This window comes from Anarhichas minor, unplaced genomic scaffold (assembly GCF_050575085.1).
Source record: "Anarhichas minor isolate MPS153535 unplaced genomic scaffold, ASM5057508v1 ptg000021l, whole genome shotgun sequence".
Lineage (NCBI taxonomy): Eukaryota > Metazoa > Chordata > Actinopteri > Perciformes > Anarhichadidae > Anarhichas > Anarhichas minor.
In genome coordinates, this window is record NW_027466467.1 from 10,295,195 (window position 1) to 10,317,500 (window position 22,306).

At 44.0% G+C, this 22,306-nt stretch overlaps 1 protein-coding gene across 1 annotated transcript in view; it reads left to right on the forward strand.

Annotated features, from left to right (window-relative positions):
• The first annotated feature begins 140 nt into the window (after positions 1-140).
• LOC142954729 (calmodulin-binding transcription activator 1-like) overlaps positions 141-22,306 on the forward strand; it is a 47,002-nt gene continuing 24,836 nt past the window's right edge. The window contains exons 1-3 of the mRNA XM_076095929.1: positions 141-165; positions 2,323-2,418; positions 7,804-7,907. Of these exons, the coding sequence (XP_075952044.1) occupies positions 141-165; positions 2,323-2,418; positions 7,804-7,907 (225 nt within the window). The remainder of the gene's footprint in view (positions 166-2,322; positions 2,419-7,803; positions 7,908-22,306) is intronic.

Here is a 22,306-nt window from a genome sequence, read left to right on the forward strand (position 1 = left end):
CACGCGCGTGGTCCCCCCCCCCCCCCCCCCCCCCCCACACTCCCCACCACCTCCACCACCACTAGGTCGAGTCGAGGAGGAGGAGGAGGAGGAAGAGGAAGAGGAGGAGGAGGAGGGATGAGGCGCGCGGCGGAGGGGAAATGGCTGCCGAAAACAAGCCGGAAGGTAAGAGAGAAATAACGGTTTTTATTTGAGATGGCAGAGTCCCGCTATTCGGGGTTCAGACGAGGCGATGCAGGGACGAGGCATGGAGATGGAGAGAGATAACGGCAGGGCTTTCCCTTTCTAGCCCGTCCCGAAAACACGGACGCAGGTGCTGAACCAGCGACTGTGTGGAGCACGGTTAACCGACAGCAAATAAATAACGGAAGGAGAGTTGTCCCGTCGGTGTAGGCTCCAAGTGAGTCGGGGTATAGGGTAGTTTTTCACCGTCCGACGCTTGCCAGCGTTTCCCCTGAGCAGCTGGTTTATGAGTGCTTTTGAAGCATTTAGCATAAAAGGGATGGGGATGAGAGAGGATGAGAGTGGTTCACGCTGAAGGAATTCAGATGCTTTCTGTGTGTGTGTGTGTGTGTGTGTGTGTGTGTGTGTGTGCGTGCGTGTGTGTTTATCTGTCTCTGTATCTCTCTTTGAGCATAAAATAGACCATTGAATTGTAGATTTATACTTTCCTGACATGCACGCAAGCTCCCAGACCAGCTGTGCATTTATTTAGTCACATTCCAATGTTGTGTGGGTGTGTGAATGCGTGTGTGTGTATGTGTGTGTTTATGTTTGTGTTCATTTGATGTGTGCTTATGGTTGCTAAGGCAGTGAAGGTGAGAATCTGGATGCCTTTGGGGAGAGGAGAGGGGGGGGGGGGGGGGGGGGGGGGGTCTCAGTTTTAGGTCATGTATAAATGTAGTTTACATTTTAACTCCCTCAGTTAAACTCGCGGGGGTCATTATCGTCACACACAGCCACCATTTCATTCAGACTGTTATTCATTCTTTCATGAATTATTTAAGAGGTGACCACAAACACCATGGCAATGTTATCTCCATCTCAACTCATAGGTTAATGAAATCTTTATTTATTACTCAGTGCAAAGACATTTGTTTATAAACATCCCCTGGTAGTCTGGTATCGCTTTTGTTTTCTTTCCTCTGATGTCACTTCCCCCTTTATAAGCCAACAAACACCAACATATGAATGTGTCGTTATGGATGACACGCAGTTCCTCAACTTAAGAGCTAAACTGTCACACAGCACTGAAGACATTATTATGAGACTATTCGAAATTGTTTCTTGTGATCTCTTCCTCAGCAAAGTGACACTGAACACGGCAGGAAGAGCCTTTAACCGTCTCTCCACTATACGGAGTGATGTGAGAAAGATTTCTTTTAACAGGGCAATTTTCGGATAACTTGCGCTACACAAGTGTACTATCCTACATTTCAAAAGGCACATGTTCAGGTGCACAGCACTGGGAGTCAGACACGCATACATAGAGGCGTGCAGGCGAGCGTGCGGAGTGCAGCCAGAGGCAAAGGGAAGGCCGTGGGTTGAGAGTCCCGTTGCGTGTAAAGACTAGATCTGTAGATGAGACAGATGGCCCATGGGCAGATCAGCAGGAACTGTACCACATAAATATAAAACCACCCCTCCCTGCCCATACATTGCTATCCCTACACACACGCAAACGGACTCACATATTCACAGTATGAGATTTATTTTTTGTCCGTTGCCCCCTTCTGTGTTATGAGTACAGACGATGTAATCATTTACGAGCTTCAGCTGTGCTGAATGGAAGCCAAAATGGATCGCAGTGGTCACGAAGGCAGCAGAGATAGCTACATACATACTCTTTCCAGTTCCATCCCCCGGCAGATGTGTGTGTGTGTGTGTGTGTGTGTGTGTGTGTGTGGCGCTGATCGGCAGAGTGTACCAGTGGGCATGAGAACAACATCCACCATATAGCCTGGAAGACCATCTCCCTCTGTGCTGGTTGGTCTACTTTGTATCATAGCAACAGTGGTCAGGGAAACAGAGAAATGATGAGAGAGAAGAGAAACTAAAGCTGGGTACAAGTTAGTCACACACATGGAGTGCAGTGTATCTACTGTGGCCAATCGATCAGGGGGACACAATGGAGGCCAGTTAGTGGATCAGAAAATGGATCAGCCCACATGCATATCACTCTGAGTTTCTGGGCTTAAAGGGAGGGAAGAAGGAAGCGAGGTGTGCAACTTGCTCAAGGAAACCAAAAGTCTCAAGCGTCTCCTAAATGTGTCTCTGTCTTTGTCTCTTGCTCGGCCTTTTTCCTCTCTCTCTTTTTTGTAGGACTGAAGAAGATAAGAAATCCAGAGCGAATGGTCAGAATTGCCGTCGGTTACACAGGACACACCCCTCCCAAGAGTGACGACACCGACGCCAACAGTAAGAGACGCAGAAGCACTCTTCACACTGTTTTGTGCATGCGCGTGCACACTTTGTCTGTGGCACAGGGTGACTCTGGGAGCAACTATAAAAGCCTTCTGGTAGAATGATGTGATGCGGGAACTGACTGAGATCTCCTTCTCATCTGCTCTGTAACAGATCACACTTACACTCACACACACACTCACACGTACACAAAACAAACACACACACTGTGTCTCTGTGCTGAGACGTCATTCCATTGCAGCTCTCTTACACATCATGTTTATTCATACATGCCGGTACAGTATTAGCGGGCACACACACACACACACACACACACACACACACACACACACACACACACACACACACACACACACACCCACACACACATTACTCCACATAGCCATAGAGAAGGCAGGGCTTACTCTGGCTATCAGTAGTTTATTGTCATACCTAATCTGTACACATGGCATTATGTGTCTATAATCCTCAATGGGCCTGGTTAAACTAAAAGTGAGATGGAGTGTGTAATCTGGGGTCGCCGCATGGTCGTGTATGAGTGCGACTTTGTCTGGGCATGTGTGTGATTGCTGCGGTGTATTAGAGGGACTATAAAGGCCATGATTGCTTTGATTTGTTATTGATTTCTGAGGACATGACGCAGATGCATGTCTCTGCCTCTGTGTAAATGTGTGTGTGTGTGTGTGTGTGTGTGTGTGTGTGTGTGTGTGTGTGTGTGTGTGTGTGTTAGGGGGACAAATTGGAGGAAAATACACAGATGTGAGGAGGAGCAGACTGACATGCTGCTTAGTGAGGTGGTGGTGGTGGTGGTGGGGGTTATGGGTATATACACCCCCCCCCCCCCCACTCCCAACCCCTTTTTCTTCTCAAAAGGAGCGGCTGGCCTCATACCTGCACCAAATCCTCTTATTTTGTTAAGAGGGATGAGAGCGAGCGAGACAAAATAGCAAATAAAGAACTAAGAGAAAATCTCAAAAACAATAGAATAGAACAGAACAGAGAGTTGTGCTTGGGATGGCTGTTTAATATGAGCTGAGACTATACTACCCCTGTCTCCTATCTGTTCTCACGTCCCAGCTGGAGGATTACTGGAGGAAAAGTTTATCAGCAGAATGATAAAATTAGCATGCATGCCCATCTCTCTACCACCCCCCACCACCCCTCCATCCCCTGCTCTCCCTCTTTCTCTCGTCTCCCCCTCCCTCTTCCTGCACTCTCGCTCATCCCGTGCTATATGCTCCCCCCCTTTTCTTCTCCCTGGCTCTCCCTCCTGCCCTCCCACCCTCTATCTAGCTGCTGTGCAATGAGCCTTTCTTTCTGTCACATTAATTTCATCCCGAAAAGGGGGAAAATGGGAAAATTTCCCCTGACGCCTCCTAATATCAGTAGGGGGAGAGTTAAGAGTTGCATTTGGAGCGTTTTCCTCTCTCTTTACTGAGGAGAGTTTTATAATTAACTGACAGCCATCTCACAAGGGCATTGGCTTGTTTCTGTGTTAAATATGGAGATGACAGTTTTATGAGGTAAAATATTCATCAGTCAGAGGCTGCTCATCTGTGTGATTCCAGTCTAAATTATGGCATTTGATAGGCAACCAAAGCGATGGTTCACTTTGGTCGAACATTTTCACTTCTTACCTCTATATGAGTTAATGAGCCAGCGGTTTCACATTAGCATTCAGGTTTTGTCACTCTTTTGGACTCTTTTTTTACTAGATTAGCGAGTGAGCGAGTGATCTATGTACGGCCAGAAATGTGTGGCTCATCGCTGAGGGACTCACATTAAGCAATGCAGGTATAGAAGCTGTTAATCATTATTTCAAATATAAATGTGAGCAGCACTCAATTTACATATTTAGATGTGTTTTCCCCGTGTCCCAGGTTGGTTCGTTCTCCTGGGTAGGCACAAACGGAAGAGAAGTTTTTTTTGCCCCGTGTCACACCACAGTATAGCTCCACAGAGAGCCATTCGGAACAGATGGAAAAGACAATTGCGACAGTACCCAGGCTGAATTTTCTTAAAACAGGGACGCATTCACTGGTTCAGGATTGTTAGAAATACAAGATACAACCCTTTGGGGTGTAAAAGCTCATCAGCATTCAACAAATCTGCAAAGTTGGTCTTGCATTTCTTGTCAGCGCGGAGGAGTCGATGTGAGGATAGGCTAAGATGACGGTCGTGTCTGTGAAGGTGGGCTTTGAAAGGGATTTTCGGTACCAAGGTCACTGGTAAAAAAAAATAAAAAAACGCCACTCTGGGACAAATACTGTGATGTCTTAGCTTTGATCGACAGGCACTGTGTGTGTATGTGTGAGTCTGTTTGTGCGTGTGGGTGTGTGTGCGCAGGTGTTTGTGTGTGTGTGTGTGTGCCTATATACGCATGTGCGACGGGCTTGTTTGATGTGGTGGTTCTGGTACATTTCAAAGGCGAGGCTCTGATGAGAATTCTTCAGAACAGCAGGGGGAGGGGAGGAGGTTATAGCCAGGAGGGGTGGGGTTTAAACGCTGATTGGCATTCATAGCAGAGAGGCTGGAGTGCTGCTAAAAAAGAAATTAGGCTTTAACTAAGCTGCACCATTCAGCTGTTTAACTAAGCTGCTGCACAGTTCAGCTGTTTGAAATTTTGTCTTCTCAGGCCTTCTATTAATAAATGCATAATTGATTAGGGGGGGCATACGTGCCTGAACACACTTCCTACCGAGACAAACACACACACACACATGCTCAGACACCTACACACTCACATGAGCACAAACACACACACGCACATAGACCCCACTCCGGTCCGGTTACAGTACTTTTCTCTCTTTGGCGTCTTTGTGTTACCTTGTTCCATCTCTTGTCCTTTCTAAATCTTCTCTCTCTCTCTTTCTTCCTAACTTTCTTTTTTCTTCATTAACTGTCTCTCTCTGGCTCATTGTCTCCCCCGCCTCTCTCTGTCTCCCGTTCCTGACCCCTCCCACCCCACCTATCTCTCTTTTTCTCTCTGTTGTCTGCCCTCAGGTAGAGTATAATTCCTATCCTCCCAGGGGAGTCATGAATGGACGCCCTCTACTCAAATGCTTATCAATAACCTTTGAGTGCTTGCTCTCTTTGACTTCTGAGCGGCACACCCGTTGGGCACATACTCACAAACAGGCGCGCACACACACACACACACACGTACACACAGCAGGGGCTCCGTCTTTGTGCGGACGCCATGTGCTGGTGAAGTATTACTTTCCTGAGGCGCAGTGGGATTATTTTTTCTATTCCTCACCTGCAACTATTCAGTATGTTGGTGATTGTAAACGCTCCGCAGTGGGAGGAGAGATGCAGTGGGGGCAGCACCGTTTAGTTCTGGTAGTGGGACTCTCATAGGTCTCCCATGTTTTGCTTGCCTGTTCAGCTATATATTCTTCCACCAGTCGTCACATTGAAAAAAACATGCGTATTTTATTTTTTTGAATTAATGGATAAGGTGTGATATATTTTTGGCAATGTCAACAAATCCCATGAAAAGACCAGAACAAACAATAATATGTTGGTTCATCTCTACAGAAATACTTCCCTGTCTTGTTCGTGGCTTTAAGAATTAAATCTTTCAACACTTTTAAACATCTTCCAAAACTGCTGAGCACTGTAGTTTTTAGCAAACACATTTATTGGGGACTATTTTCAGCCGCAAATTTGGTGCTCTAGTGCAGTCATTCCCAATGACTGGGTCGGGACCCACAGGTGGGTCGCAGGAGATTTTGTGAAGGTCGGCAAATACATTTGCTGATTTTTTTAGTCTTTTATTAAACCTTTATTTCTGCAGTACACCTTTGAGCCACACGAGGGACCTTGAATGTTCGTGTTGTTCTGATAATTGTAGCCGACTTATAACATTGAAGCTAATATTAAAGGCTAGCTTACATTCTGTTTGTTTAACTGATGAGAGGAAATTCAAAGAATAAGATGTCTGTTAACTTTGCCTAAATGCATTTATTTGGTCTCATTTATAAATTAACATGTGTGTTTATAATAACACATTCACAAAACAAAGTTGGGATTTATCATATAGCTCTTTAAATGGCAGGTTTACCTAATCAAGATGAATATAAGTTGATGTGGAAACGGCAGTAAAGACGGTCAGGAACGTTTATTTAAATTCCCTCAAAACGATTTATAGATAAGGCCTATTGTAAATTCCATTTTTTTAAAGTGGGTCCCCTGAAAGAATGTTTGGGAAACACTGCTCTAGTGAGTATTTACAGCCGCCGAATGGTGTTTATAGGATTGACTCAAAATAAAGCGCTGTACCCATGTTCATGGTAATGAAGGAACAAGTCACCCAGTGCAACGGTGTAGCTCACTCATGTAAAACAGACAATAGCGGATTATGGCTGTGAGGAACTTAGGCTTTGGCTACACAGGGAATAATTCTTACGATCGATCATAATTGATTTTGGACTTTTTATGGGATTTGTTGATGGTAAATGGAATACATCCTTTAAGGCAATAAAGCAGAGAAAGTAAAGATTAATAACAGATTTTTACCAACTTACGTTAACTCACCTGTGGTTAGCGTTTGTGATTCTAAATAAAACAACATGGAGCTCAGAGGGATTACAGTATGTCCAGGAGCACGATTTAAACTTCAGAATAAACATCACCTGTCTGTAGCAACATTTGGGCTGCTGTATATTTGCAGTTGTGACTTTCCAGCTCCCGGTACAAGAATATTAGTTTTTCTCTCAGGAGGAGCTAAACTTGAGTCTCTGCTCCATTACCAAACTGTCTGTGTAGCACTGTAGGGAGGGCATTGCTTTTAAATGGGATAAGAGATGCGATGGGCCGTGATTGTTACAAACCCCAAATGCACTGATAATGTATGATAATGGATTTCTTCTAAATCCAAATCTGTTTTCCAGGTGGGACCCAGGTGCCAAAATATCAAAATAAGTGCGCTGCCACTCCCTCTGCGCACTGCACACTTAACAATTATTTTGTATCGTGCACCTTGATTGCCATCAAACTTACTTGTCTACATCAGTGTGAATCACCCCTAAGTAAATAAGATTAACACAGACACAGCTGTGTTTCTGATAAATCAGAAAGCCCAGCAAGTTAGACCCAAACGAATCAAAGCGTATGTCCTTCATAGGCCGGAAAAGTGCAAGATTGACTGGCTTCAGGTCACATTAGCCGTCAAATAGGCTTCACAATAAAAGCGTGTTATGATTTCATCCATCCGGATCACAGAGATGCTGCTTTTTTTTTTTTTGGTATTCTCCTCACACAATGTCTCTGTGTCTGATGAGAAATGTCTCTCCTCTTCCTACTCATCCCTCATTTATCTTCCTTTATCTTCACCCCCCTCTCCTCCCCCACCCACCCACCCCCCCGCTGCTCCAGATGAGCCGGGCCAGTTGAAGATCTACCTTCCTAAGAAGCTGCTAGAGTGTCTGCCCAAATGTTCCTCTCTGCCCAAGGAGCGCCATCGCTGGAACACCAACGAGGTGAGACTTAGACACACTCGAGAGGGAAATACCTGTAGCAGTGAGAGGAGATCTGTTTCTTCTGGTGACTCATCTCTAGCTAATGTCACATTTAGAGATGAAGAGGAGGTAAACAAACACACTGGCAACTTTTCATTATGGGACCCTAAAACTGTGACACTAGGAAAGAAAGAAACAGCAAAAAGAGCTCACAGCCACAAAACCCCGCTGACTATACATCCCATTTGGTGTGTTGCTTTCTATTTCGCTCTGTAATCCAAACAACTCTGGGTGAAGGCGCAGGAATCAGGGGCCCCTGGGTCTAAAACTATATACGGCTAAGAGACTAAGAAACCAGAAATGAGGCTCCAGATTGAATGTTTCCACTGCGGAGTGTTGCTGGGTTCAATCACCCCATGGTCAGTAGGATAAAGATTATCTGAACCTAACATTGTTGCTATGCAACCATAGAAAGCTATTAAATGTGTGGCACATTTCGGGCTCGTAGTTGCTTCTTTTTGTTGCTTTTTGTTACGTGTGAACACGATGCTCTAGTTACGTTGTGTAATGTCCTACAAAACAAAAAAACATGCAGAGGAAAAAGTGAAAAGCTGTCTGTGAGGTATAAACAACAAAAGCAGTGACCGAGGACCCAGAGGATTAGATCAGAAGTAAGTTAAGTCAAAGTAACTGAGGGGCTTTAGTCCGTGTTTCACCACATTTAGAACTTTTAGTATGCTTTGACTGTTGACGATTACACACAAACTCACGGCTACCACTCATTAATATAGTTTACTCTGCTCTTGGCCCAAATTAGCATCATTTGTGCAGCATGAACAATAGATAACTTAAACTGTGCTGCTGGCTAAGTGGTACAATGTACAATGTACAAATGAGGCCGGATTAGGTTGGGACCACTCTTCACTCACGGCCAAAGATAACCCTTAGCTAAACATTCGGGGTGTGAAAAGCTTTTTCGGAGTTGCATGTTGTTCCAGACGTAAGCTGTTAGCTTAGGGAAGTGTTTGATGGGTGGAAATGGATGCAGGCATTTATCGTCAATAGCTCCTTGTTTATGCATCGCACAGCTCACCACCGGTGGTTTGCTCCATCCATTGTGATGTTGTTGGCCTCTGCTGAGACATTTTCTCCATGTGCAGGCTGTGCACTCCATTATGGATGTGTGTTTGTGTGTTTGTGTTATTGATTACCAAGTCCGGCATTATTATGCAATGCAAAGCTGATTTGGCCTGTGGTTTTTCTCTCAGGAAAGTCATTACATTTTTCATGCAATCCATCTCAATGAAGGTCATACTGGGAGTTAAGCACGGCGCCTACTGAATAGTGCGCTCACATGAACAGGCACTGTGTGTGTGTGTGTGTGTGTGTGTGCGCGTGTGTGTGTGTGTGTATGGTTGAGAACAACGTGACCGCTGCCAGTTAGGGACTTCCACGCATCAGCCTAACCAAGAGCAATTGTACCCAAGTCGCAGGGACTAGACCAAAGCACCTTGTTGCTGCTCCCCCTCCTGCACTCTCCCTCTTTCTCTCCATCAGTCTCCCTTCCAACCTACCATCTAGTCCTCTCTATCTTTATCTTTCATTTCCTCTCTCTCCCTCTCCCTCTCTCTCTCACTCTGATGAGGAGGCACAGGCTCAGTTCAGAGGGAGGTTGGGTGTCCCTCAGCGGATTCCTTCAAAGCTCCTCTTCCACCCAGGCATAAAGTTTCCTGCATACTTAAACACTCCATTGTGTCTGCTGCTCCTCTAGCTTGGTGCTTTCGCAGGGGGAGCAGTGTGTACGCTCGCTGTGCGTCTAGTGCATGTATGTTTTTCAGTCTGTGTGTGTGTGTGTGTGTGTGTGCGTGTGTCTGCCTACGTGTGTGTGTGTGTGAGTGAGTGTGTCTGTTAGGGATATATGCACAGCTCAAGATTATTGCGGTCGATTATTTTTGAAGCTGCTCTAACAAAATAATTGATTTATTTTCTGCTTGTGTCGATTTTTATCTGTCTGTATTGCAGACATTGCAGGAAGTGTAGCAGTTTTCAGCAGCAGCATATTGAAAATTGAAATCATCATTGGTCATCAAATTTAAGACACATTTTAGACTTTTAGACACGCGTTTGTACGTTCACCTTAGATTGTGGCGTAACACAATTTGTATACGTGGGATCTCCAGCTGTCAAATCAGCTGTCAAATGTGAAGCTTTCAATTTATTTATTCAGTCGCGTCCCCTTAGTGTGTGTTGTTTGTTTGTGTTCAAGTATAATATCTTTCTGGTCTAGATGTTGTTCATGAAGTGTGGCGATGCGGTATCGACAAATGGTGTGTCGAAAAAAACGCCCAGTAATTATTCGGTGTGTGGACACACTTGTGTGTTTGCGTTCGGGTGTGTGTGTGTGTATACATTTGTGCCTTTGTGAGTTTCCATACAATGCTTCATTTCCATACGCTTACGCGTAAGGAAATCAAAAATTGGTTTTGTGTCTCCTCATCCTCACTGTTGTCTGCATGTAGAATTGGGATTATCCTTAGAGTGTGTGCGTGCGTGCGTGCGTGTGTGTGTGTGTGTGTGTGTGTGTGTGTGTGTGTGTGTGTGTGTGTGTGTTCGTGAATAAGAAGAGATTGTGATAGATAAAGACATTACCATTCTGTGTTTGGATGAGGATGCCTCTGATTAAGTCAGACCCAATCTTTACAAGTCTTCATCTGATATGTCCTTTTTCTCACCTTTTTATATGCAGGAGTATGTCTCTGCAAGTGTGTGTGTGTGTGGCTATCTGTGCGCATGTGCACGTGTGTGTGTGCGTTTGTTTTCTTGTCTGCGTGCGTGATTGCATATGATTCTCTGATCTCTGTTTTGTCACGCATGGCTCCCTCCGACACCTTGGCCTCCCACAAGCACTGAGCTGTGACCCCATACGTTTTTACCCCATCCACTTCTCTGCCTCCTCTTCTCTGTCCTTTCCTCTCTTCCTTCCCTCTCTTCTTCCCCCTCTCTCTCTTTCACCCTCTCTCTCTCTCTCTTTTGTGTATCTACTGATGTGTGAAATTATTCTGGGATGGAGGGATGGATTCCTCCCTGAAGGGCTGAGCGGAGGCGTGAGCCTTTTGTTCAATAATAGATTGGGGGTGTATGTGTATCTGTCCATGGTAATAGACTATAGACTACTTTTAGATAACAAACCACACTCAGGTGGACAGACTGAATGTCGAGCTTGCTTCATCCATCGGTCGAGAACGACTTCTATGGAGCACTGAAATACGGAGGCTATAAAACTTTTTTCAAATGTAGACAATTACAAACTTTAGTCTGGTCCTGGGTATCAAGCTCATGAAAAGATATGGTTACTCTTATGAGGGGACCCTCGACATCCTGACTCATATTTTCAGAAGACAGACTGAGGGGAATACTGAGTTAAACTCCCTTTCAAAAGCTTACATTTTTACTACAAAACATGCACTCACGCACGATGCGGCTGAGCATGCCATTGCATGATCTAATGTGCATTTTAAAGGCTTCTACTTCAGAGCAGCTCCCCCCCCACACACACACACACACACACTATGATTCAAGTGACGCAACTGTCAAATGGGTCGGTACAGACTTCAGCACATCACACAGACGACAGCCGTCTGTGCCACAATGCCTCTCTGCATGTGATGTCGCTCAGCTGTACGGGTGCAGGAAGCAAGCGTTAGCACACGGCATTGTTCTGGTGTTAACGCTATGAAGTAATATGACATGAAACATGCAGTGTTTTGTTGGGTCCCCTCCGCTCTCGTCATGCAGTGATACATTGGCAGCTGTGCGGTGTGAAGGCAGCTATTGACAGTTCACACACGTGTCTGGCTGGCTGTGCCGCCGCATGGCGCTAACATGATCGCTGGAATGGGAAGCAGATCAAAAAGCATATACATTTTAGACCCCCCCCCCCCCGTCTGCCTCCCCGTGTGTGTGCGTTTGCGTCAAGGGTAGAGGTGTTGCCATGGCAACAGATTAGGGGTGTGTGTGCGCGCGTGTGTGTCCCGGTTAATGGTTTGATCGATGTTGCATGTTTGACACGAGCGCTGTTCTTGATTGTTCAGTACATCGAAGGTGATAAGAGCGACTTGACATAGTCACAATGTCTGCTTGTGATACCGAACATGTTCGACAGAGAAAAAAAAAATGAAGGACAAAGGCTCCTAATCTCAGGTAAAAATTCACTCACACTCACCTGTGCGTCCTCTCTTATCTCAGCTTTGTGTGAGCTCCAATTTACAGCTCACAGAGCTCAGTGTGCTTGCGTCTCTGTCTATGGGCGAGTGTGATTTATTATTCATGTCATTATTGTTGTTTGTAAGCCATTAAATATATACATTGAATTAAATATGCATGCATTGTATTTCTACGTTTCCTACGATATTTCTCACAAACATGTGGGAGGAGATGTGTCAGAAGGGACGACGTTAATGTCAAAACCAGGTGAAAAAGTACTATGGATCCATTATAGAAACCCAGAGTGATACAGTAAGCAGACAGCCAGTTGCCGGTCCCTGTGCTCCATTTATACTGTGGTGAAGGGTGCCCTTGATTTATGAATTTGATGCGTGAATCGCTAATGTCCGGCTCACACTGGCATGGGGCCGGGAGAGGCTGACACTCTCCATTTTGTCTGCCGTGTCAGAACAAAGACAAAAGTAACACACATTTGGAAACTTACCACCAGTTCAAAATGAGCTGGGTGTGCCGTTCATGCATTTGTTAGATAACGCATGTTCGCGAGAGACTTGGTGTATCCGTGTCTGTGTGTGCGTGTGTGTGTGTGTCAGAGCCTGCCTATGGCTGTAACCTCTTCAGTTGACATTGAGCTCTGTGCTGTTGCCATTTACCAGAGTAAAGCATGGTTTAATGAGGGGGCAAAGACACACTCTCTCTCTCACACACACACACACAGTCACACACACTCCCTCACACGTGCTCACACATGCTTGCACACATGTTTATACACACACAGACATGCGCACACACACATACAATACCGAAGGGGGGTTTCACAGCTCCTTGTGTTTGATTCCTATTCTTTTATTTTTAATCATTCCTCTGTCTTTTGGGTTGAGAAATATTTTATGTTTGGAGAGCGCCAAGTTATAATCACTAATTAGTCCTCCAGGCTCTCTCTCTATCCCCCTCCATCTCTCTTTTCCTCCTCCTCTTTGTCTATCTCTTCATCTCTCTCTGAGCCAAGCATAGCCCAATTAACACCCAGCATCATTGTGTGTCTGTTGTGACTTCCATTTCCGCTCGAACTCAAGACGTCCATACTGTCCCGCTGACCAAACTGGCAGTGTGAACCAGATTTTACAGCAATGCAAAGAATTAATTTGATTCATTCTATTCATGAATGTAATTTCCTTGTTGATTCATGTAATTATCCGGCAAGCTTTTCATTTGCAAATGGGGCTGTACATGGTAAATTGGACATGTGCGTAGGAGCCTCTCAGATTGTTGGGATCAGTATTTCAGCGGGTTTTCAGTCATGCAGATATTTCACCATACACAAGTTCACAAAGGCGCTGAGATTAACCAGGTTTTACAAGTCTAGTCAGGAAAAGCCAGGTGTCTGAGGTAGGAGTTAGTGGTCTCTCCTCTCCTCTCCTCTCTTCTCCTCTCCTCCTACCCAACAAGAAGCCCCACATTCTCCTCCTGTTCTATTTTCCGCATGCCGCCACAGACCCACTATTTATCTTGCCCACTATAATTTGACACAAAATATTGTTAACTGGAGACACAGAAATATATTAAACAGTGGGAATGTGTGACTATGAGTGTGGGGGTGCTGTGTGTGTGTGCCTGCATGTGTTCCAAGCCCAGCCAAAACGAGCTGAATGGCCAGCAATGTCTCCTGTAATAAGACGCCAGGCTGTGCAGTGGAGACAATACTTTTTGTTTCCTAAAATGTCCCCACATAGAACAACTGTAATATCGGAGTCCTGTGTAAATTAGATTTAATTCATTGGAGACAGATAAAGCATTAAAATGTGTATGTGTGTGTGAATGTGCACACATCCACAGACGGTCATCCTATTTTAAGTGTGTGTTGAGTGTGTACTTCATGTGTAGAGCTTTATCTAGATAACTTTATAACTTTATTTAACTTTGATAACTTTCTGCTCCTCAGACTTTGTAAGGGCTTCAGGAGTAAAATATATTTTACTGCAGCACAAGGCAATTTTGCATGTTTACGTCCCCAAATAACAGTGAGATGTCAACAAAAAAAACACACTGTAAATCAAGCACCACAGGTGCTGGAACCCTATTGATTTTTCCTTAGCGTCTTCATTTTCTGACTTAATAAATAACACCTGGAGCTTAGAGACCTGTAAAAGAATATTCCTGGTTCGGGATTTTAGAACCCAATACATATTTCATACTCTCTGCTCATGTTTTACGAAAGTAGGTCTTTTTTTTGTTCTGCACATTCCAGCTTGTCGTCATGGGCTTGATGCAAATGATGGCGTACAAGTGCAACAATACTTAAACAAGGAAAAAGAATCCCTCTCACGGTATTGCAAAATTCAAGTCTGGGTATGTTTGCACTATACCAAACATCCCAACATATTGATCAATAGCTTGTGAACTGTAGCCTCCCCCTTAAATACGTTTCCTCAACATGAATTCAGTTTGCACTTCACTGGTTTCCTTTCTGCATCAATAGAATCTAGCTATTTTACATTTGATGTGTTTTATGTGTTTGTTTGTTTTTTACTGTTGCTAGCATAATGTTGATTCAGTCTTTACAGAATTTTTCCACACTGCATATTTGGACAGATATTATGGCTCACTTATTTGTAGTAAGTTTGAAGTTTGAGAAACCAGAATTTGCTCAAATATTTGGGATCCAATGAGTACACCTGGTTTTCATGTCAAATTGCCTTTGTAAAGTTTACTCACAGCATCATTAACTGCTAATCCAGACAGTTAAGACGAGTAAACAATCGTACAAGACACAAAAATGAAGATGGCAGAGAGTATGTGCAAGATAAACTATAAAGCAATAAAAAACTGCAGACCAATTTGCAAAGGGGCTACAAAAGTGTATTAGACCACATTTGTTTGTGTTCTATAAAGTTGCTGTGAGGTCAAGTTGTCAGTTTTGTTGATATCACATGGATCTGAGTGTTTTGCCCTCGTAGGCTTCAACCCACTAATCGCCACTTGCAGGCTGCAACTCTATTTTTCATTAAAATTGGTAAGATTATGTGGTCGTTTAATTGCAAAAACACTTTTATTTATTACTGAGCAAAAATACAATATAATGATAAAAAAGTGTCAGCTTCCCTTTTATGTTTCAAACCACGTTCTTGCCACTCGTTCGCTCTCTGTACATCTGAGTTGATAATGGGAATGTGTATACGGGGAACCGTTAATATGAATATTTAAGAGCATATAGGAATTATCAACCACAGAGTTGGTTAATGTTTAACATTCACTGGTAGCATTTCTCAAGGTAAATCTGTAAATCTCTGTGTTTCCCTGTTAATGAGTTGAGAAGTCATATTATCATGGAGCTCTCCTGCCGTGTTTACTGCACACTGTGAACAGTGTTCATTAACTGCTATTTGGCCTCATGGAGTTTTGTTTCACAATTAAAGACTAACTTTGAAGCAGCATTCCGTATATTCACATGTTTTTACATGGATGTTAGTGCATAAAATGTTTCTCTAAAACATAGAATAAAGGAGGCGTGGATCTCTTGGTCATGTGCCGATTACTTAACGTTACTTCAAATGTTGAAAGGTATACGTGCCATTAAATTGCTTCGATCCTTATTCAGTAAACGCACTATGCCGCACTATGCCGTAAAAACAAGCATAAATTTGATCTTTTTCCCATTTCTCTGATTATAATGTTACTCAATTGGATCTCCCATTCCTCACAGATCTCCTGTTTGTAACAGGAGCCTTGCCAAAGGGATAAATTGGCCGCCTACATAATATCCACACAAAAAAAAGTTACTGAGAGAACTGAGAGTCTCATGATGCTGCGACGAGCATTTTCCACTAATATTATCCAGGAAATGTACACATTCACGAGATTTACCCTGGGAGCTGTATACATTCACTGGTAAATATACTGTTTCCGCACATTTACCATATAGACATAGGCTGAGACACTGTGAGCAGGCAGAGTGTGTGTGTGTGTGTGTGTGTGTGTGTGTGTGTGTGTGTGTGTTGTATTCCACTCTGGAGACCACAGTGTGTGTCTAGTGTTCTTCCTCCCAAACTGCAGTTCTATCTCCAGCATCACGTATTTCTCCGTCTCCCTGTCTCTTCCTCCTCCCGCCCCCCCCCCCTCCACCCCGCTGATGTATGGAATGTCTACTCTCATATGGAGTGTGTTTGTAAAAGTCATGGTAATCAAATTTCACTGATTCCTGGAGGATTAAACAAGCTGGCATTTGTGTGCGTGTGTGCGAGTGTGCGTGTTCCGTCTCCGTGCATACACAATATTAGCTGTGTACTAAGTTGTGCATTGTAATGCAGCTGTGTCATTAGTCTAAGACAAGCTCAGCTGTAATATATCATCCATCATCCTGTACTCGAAGGAGGCCACTATATAAGGGATACTGATACCGCATTTGCATACTGACAGTGCACATGTTTGAATGTTTAAATGTCCAGTATGAAACGGTAAGGGGGGGGGGGGGCGAACACTTAATATGAAAGGGAGAACATCTCACTTGTTTCTTGGCCAAGTGACAGAGATTGAGAAAAGTGTTCTTTTCATGCCTTTGGGTGTTTGACAGTGAAAGTTTCTTTGCTAACAATATTACAGTCTTCTTTGAAATTCCTCTGTAATTTTTGGAGCAAAAATTGCTCCGTCCCAAAACTGTGATCGTTATTCAGTGGAAGAGTTTGCTCTTTACTCCAGCGAACAGGAAAAACATGGCAACAGCAAGTTTTCCCAGCCCACAAACAAGTATTACCTAGTGTTAAGCCTAACTGCATAATTGCCTCTTGTTGGCAGCATACACTGTATGTCTGGCAGTATGTTTGTATGTGTAGCTTTGCCAGCTCGCAAGTCTCAACATTGTCCAATACACAACATCAGCATCGCTTTCTCAGCACGGCTGTAAGCTGAAGTCTCTTTCTGCTCTAAGGTGTCATTGTACGTTGGAACTAGAAAGTCACAGTCCATTACAGTTCATATGAGGTGGAAAGGCACCTGGGCAGCCCGGCAGGCAATGACCGATGTCTGTCTCCTCCTCAATCTCTAAAAGTGCATTGAAGTAGAGCAATTATTAAAAAGCTTTGCCAGAGCAATATACATTTAATGGATGAAAACAAAGCAGGTTCAAGCAAACACAATGTCTCCCTAAGGTTATGATAGTTTCCATAGGCAACGATGAGTCAAAACAGTAAAAATGGTGGTTATATTTCTCATCTCCCCCTGTTATTTATTTATATACATGTATCTTACATTATATAGAAGTTTAAAGATAGCTAACATACCTTTTGCGCCCACTGCATGAGTCACAGTGCTTGAAGAGCGGGTGATGATACTGGGCTCTACCTCGTAAAGCGCATCATCACTGTAAATATACTGTAGCCACAGTGAAGAGGAGCCCCTTTGGACCTATTGATACACTATACCGTACACTTATACAACTATTAATGGCAGAGCATATTGTCATCAGATCTTATCACTTACAGCATCTCACTGTTCATGTCTTTCGTTAGCTATGGATGAGTACAGTACATTCTTCACGCAGTGGTTTCAGTCGAGATGTACTGGTCTACTCTAAGCTGAATTCAAAATGAAACAAAGCCATACTTTTTACCGCAAGATGTAATAAAGAACGTCCAGACACTGCCCAAATTATGCTGACTCCTGATTTGTGGTTATGACTCTGTTCAAGTCAGCAAGAAAATGAGTAAACCCTTTCTGGGATTTCAAAAATAATGTATTTAGCCAAAGAAAAAAACAAAGAAAAAAACATTTTAATCAAGTGCAGTCGCAGTAAAAGTGAATTCTGGGGGGAAAGGCTTAAATACGATTCTGCATATTGTTTTTCTTTTGCTTTTGTATTGTTTAATTGTCAGCAATCAATGGCAGTTGGCCAAGTCAAAGCACACCATTTTATCAGCTTTTAAATAGTGTTATTTATGAGCAAGAGGTGAAGTATACTCAGTCACTCCTTGACTCCCTGAAGCAGAAGCTCGCAATCATCAGAATTGGGAATGCATTTGGGACTCCTTTATTAAACCAAAGGTATATCACATTTCGCAATACCCTGAAAGAGTGAGTGCAAGGACCATAATAACAGTCTATTCAAGTCTACAGCCCAGGGCTTCATCCTAGGCAGAGACAGATCAAGCTGCACAACAGTGGAAGCCAGTCAACGGTGCAGCGTTGATAACCTTTAATGTTTACTTTTGCTTCTGATTGTTTTAACTCCACCTGGCCGTCTCTCCCAGTATGAAGCCTCCGGGTCGGATGCCGGTAGAAAACATAAACCAGAGATTGCAGACAATTTGTTCATTTGTAAATTGATGCTTGTCTTTGGCAGTTTGTTTTTGAGGCTTGAGGAGAGTTAAATATGCATGACTTCAACATGGGTGGCTCCAAGTCTTTTCCAAAACAACAAACACATGACATGAAATCTTTATTTGGCAGAGTCAAACAGAATTCGGAATAGATTTTTTTTAGAAAAGACGACTCCACGTGAGCTCCACTAGTTAACTAGATTTGTTCGTTTCTTCTGAAATGGAGCTGCAGTGATATTTACCGGGAGTGCACCCGCATACCGAACAGGTGCATAACCTCACACACACACACACGCGGGCGTGTCCTCCCATCTTTAGTTGAGGGTTGAGGGGGGAGACAAACCTAAAGATCGCCACAGAGACCCATCTTTCAAATTTATTCATTAAACTCCCAAATGCTCCCCTTAACGAATGTAATTAGAATATGGTAATGAGAGAGGGCTGAACCAGGGAGTGTTGTAATACGCTTAGCAGCACAGAGGGAGAGAAGAAGAGAGAGAGAGGCGGAAAGAGAAGGAAATAGAGTTAGAGAGTTAAAGGAGAGAGAAATAGAGAGACTGACTGACAGGGTGCCAATTTATGTCTCGTTGTAAACAAGTATTTATGCCAATGAGAGGTGGCACACACTATTTCTTTCTCTCTCTCTCTCTCTTTACCTCTCTGTGTTTCAGTGTCTCTCTCCTTAGCATACCAAACCTCCTCAATAACAATAACATCAACAATAGCTGAGCAGAGACGAGCCTCAGAGGGCAGAATGACTCACAGTGAGATGAGGCATCAGGGGTTAACACAACCACTGGAGACTCCTTCATTGAGACCCCCCCTCACCCTCTCTCTCTCTCTCTTCACTCTCTCTCCGTCTTCTTCCACCTCCTACTGGCAAACACACATTCGTCATTAGAGATTTCAAATATACCGTTGTGGGTGTGTACGTGTGAGTGCACCCTTTCTTGGTTAACTTGAATTTAGTTTTTGAGGACTCTGACAGGTTTTTATCTAAGCGCAGCGGGGGTCCTGGCATTGTGTTTGACACCAAACACCTGTTGCCGTCTTTGATGTGTTCACCCCCCCCTGCTGAGAGAGAGGGGGCCGTCTCCTCAAATGCAAATACAAGACAGGAGGAAGAGGACAGGTAAGGTGCACAAGAGAGTGGAAGTCTTAGAAAAAATATGATTGATGTTCCCTCAGAGTATCGGGGCTGACTCTTCCTTACTCTCAGGTCTCTGCTGAAAAGTTTGTGCTGCTTTCCATACTGCGAGTGTTCTCACGCGCGTGTGTGTGTGTGTGTGTGTGTGTGTGTGTGTGTGTGTGTGTGTGTGCCCACCTTCACCATTTGGACTCCAATATATTTTGGCGAGAGGTAGATGAGAGGGAAATGTGACCGAAAAAAAAGAGGAAAGTGGGAGAGCGAGAGAGGGGAGAAAGTAAAGAGGTCAAACCAAAAAGAGAGGGAGTGAAGGAAAGGGGAGAGTGACTATTTCATTATAAAGCCGTCACTCACATGGGCAGCAGCAGCCGCCACAGAGACTCTTCTGAGACCAAATCTCTCTGGGTCTGTGTGTGTGTGTGTGTGTGTGTGTGTGTGTGTATACACTCATTCATGTCTGTGCATCCCACCATGCATTAGTTTTGACGTGGGAGGTATTTTGTCTTTATGTATGTCCAATTGTGTGTGTGTGTGTGTGTGTGTGTGTGTGTGTGTGTGTGTGTGTGTGTGTGTGTGTGTGTGTGCGTGTGTGTGTGTGTATATTATAAACTCTGCGAGTGTTGCAGTGTGACAGAGATGAATGTAACGCACATGTCTCTCTCACAGCCAGGTGACAGGGGCTGGTGTCCTGTGAAGGTCAGACCTTGTCCTCCAATGATAGACCAGCACTAAACGTGTGTGTGTGTGTGTGTGTGTGTGTGTGTGTGTGCATGCACCAATCTGTTGTCCATGCAGCGTGTGTCACCGAGAGAACAAGAGGAGAGACAGAGAAAGCCAGCAAAAGTTTTATATTTGTTTATTTATTTTATCACATGAGCGTCTTTGTGTATTAGACGGTGCATTTGTATGCATGTGTGTACAAGTCTTTTATGTCCACGGACACATGCATGTGTGTGTCGGCCAGTGTGTGATGAGGTGTTTATATGATAAACACAAGGCAAGCTTGAGAGGAATTCTGATCAGGGGCTTTGCAACAGTTGTTATGGAAACAGCATTAAGCAGTTGTATTAGCCAGTGGTGGTAATATAAAGGCTGTTGAAAGTAACACACAGTGGGGAGCGAGGCAGTTTGGGAATATAATACAAACTAAACATTATTGCTCCGGTTTACAATGGACTTGATGGAATTTTATTGTGTGACTAGAACAGAGCAAAATGATCCTCATCATAACTCGTTGTTTGGCTCTCTTTCTGTCGAGAGCCACACATTTTAATTAGCCAGGTTAGAGGAACAAAGTGCAAACAAGACATTATTGGTATGATTTACAACAGTCCTCACATCATTTATGCCAGCTTAAAGCTGAACACGAAGAAAAGTAGCCGACATTGGTCCTTTTAGAGGTCACTCAGGACTGTTTCTGAGAGATCAGTCCTCTCACATTTCTGTCAACAACTGTGAATAAGGACATGCATATACGGACACCTCTCAAATCTAGTAGATTATTGATTATTGCAGTTCAAATCTAATTGTACGTGTTTAGCTTAATTTACACGACGAGCCTTTGACGGAGACGTGTTTAAAAATAGACCATGATCAATAAAATGTGGGTTGACCAGACGCCTGACATGGTGCTCAGGATCAAAATAACAACCACGGAGAAGCCTGTAGTCTGCAGAAAAAAAAGAAAGATAAAAAACGGGAGGCAATTTTAGATAGAGTGTCTATCAACGTCAGACACTGACAGAGTTGTTCTGGGAAGTGGAGAACCGGCGGAGGTGCTCAGGAACAAATTACAGCATCAGCAGACCTCCCCTGGTAATGCTAATGCAGATATTTCCCTCATATATGCATACAAGACTTACCATGCGCAAGGAGAAAGGCAGGAAAAGGATTCTGTAGTTGAAAAGGGGCACTTCAGTTTGCAACCTCCCCGTGCCGCCAAAATAAACCGTTCAATGCCAAATTATTTCTGTGGTGAGAACCAGCGACAGCCTTCATTTGAGGCACTTCGAATGGATGTGACAGTTCCAGTTTACAGACAACTCTGTTTTCCCCAGATCTCTGTCGGGGTGATGCTCATCATTAGACTTCAAAACGTGCACGCACACAAACACACACACACGCACGTGCGCACATACACACACGCTAGCCTGTGGCTAAACCCTATAACGGAATCTCCCTGGGGAAAGCTCCTGGGTAAGTCTGTTGCAGTGTAGGAGACCCCCCACCCCCCTCCCCTCGCTCCTCTGGAAATCTCCCTGAGTCCTGTGTGAGTGTGTGTGAATGTGAATGTGTGTGTGTGTGTGTGTGCGTGTGTGTCTGTCTGCTTTTCTGTACATGCCACCAGTTTCTTGGAGGGAGATGGTCTCAGTGATGCATGAGTGGGAGGCTGATTTCCCCAACTGCATCGCTCGCTCCAATCTAACTTCCCACTCATGCTCTCTGCTTTGTTAGATATTTCTTAAGTAACTCTCTCTCTCTTTCTCACTTTCTCTCACACACAGACAGACAGGCATGGTGTGTGTTGGGAGAAGTGTGTGTGTGTGTGTGTGTGTGTGTGTGTGTGTGTGTGTGTGTGTGTGTGTGTGTGTGTGTGTGTGTGTGTGTGTGTCTGTGCGTGTGTGTGTGTGTGCTTTCAGCTGGGCCTGTCGTAATGTATTATTACATAGACTCACACAGACATGCAGAACGTCTGGGTTTCTAGAGTAGATCCCTGGAGAAGGATACTTTTCTCTGTC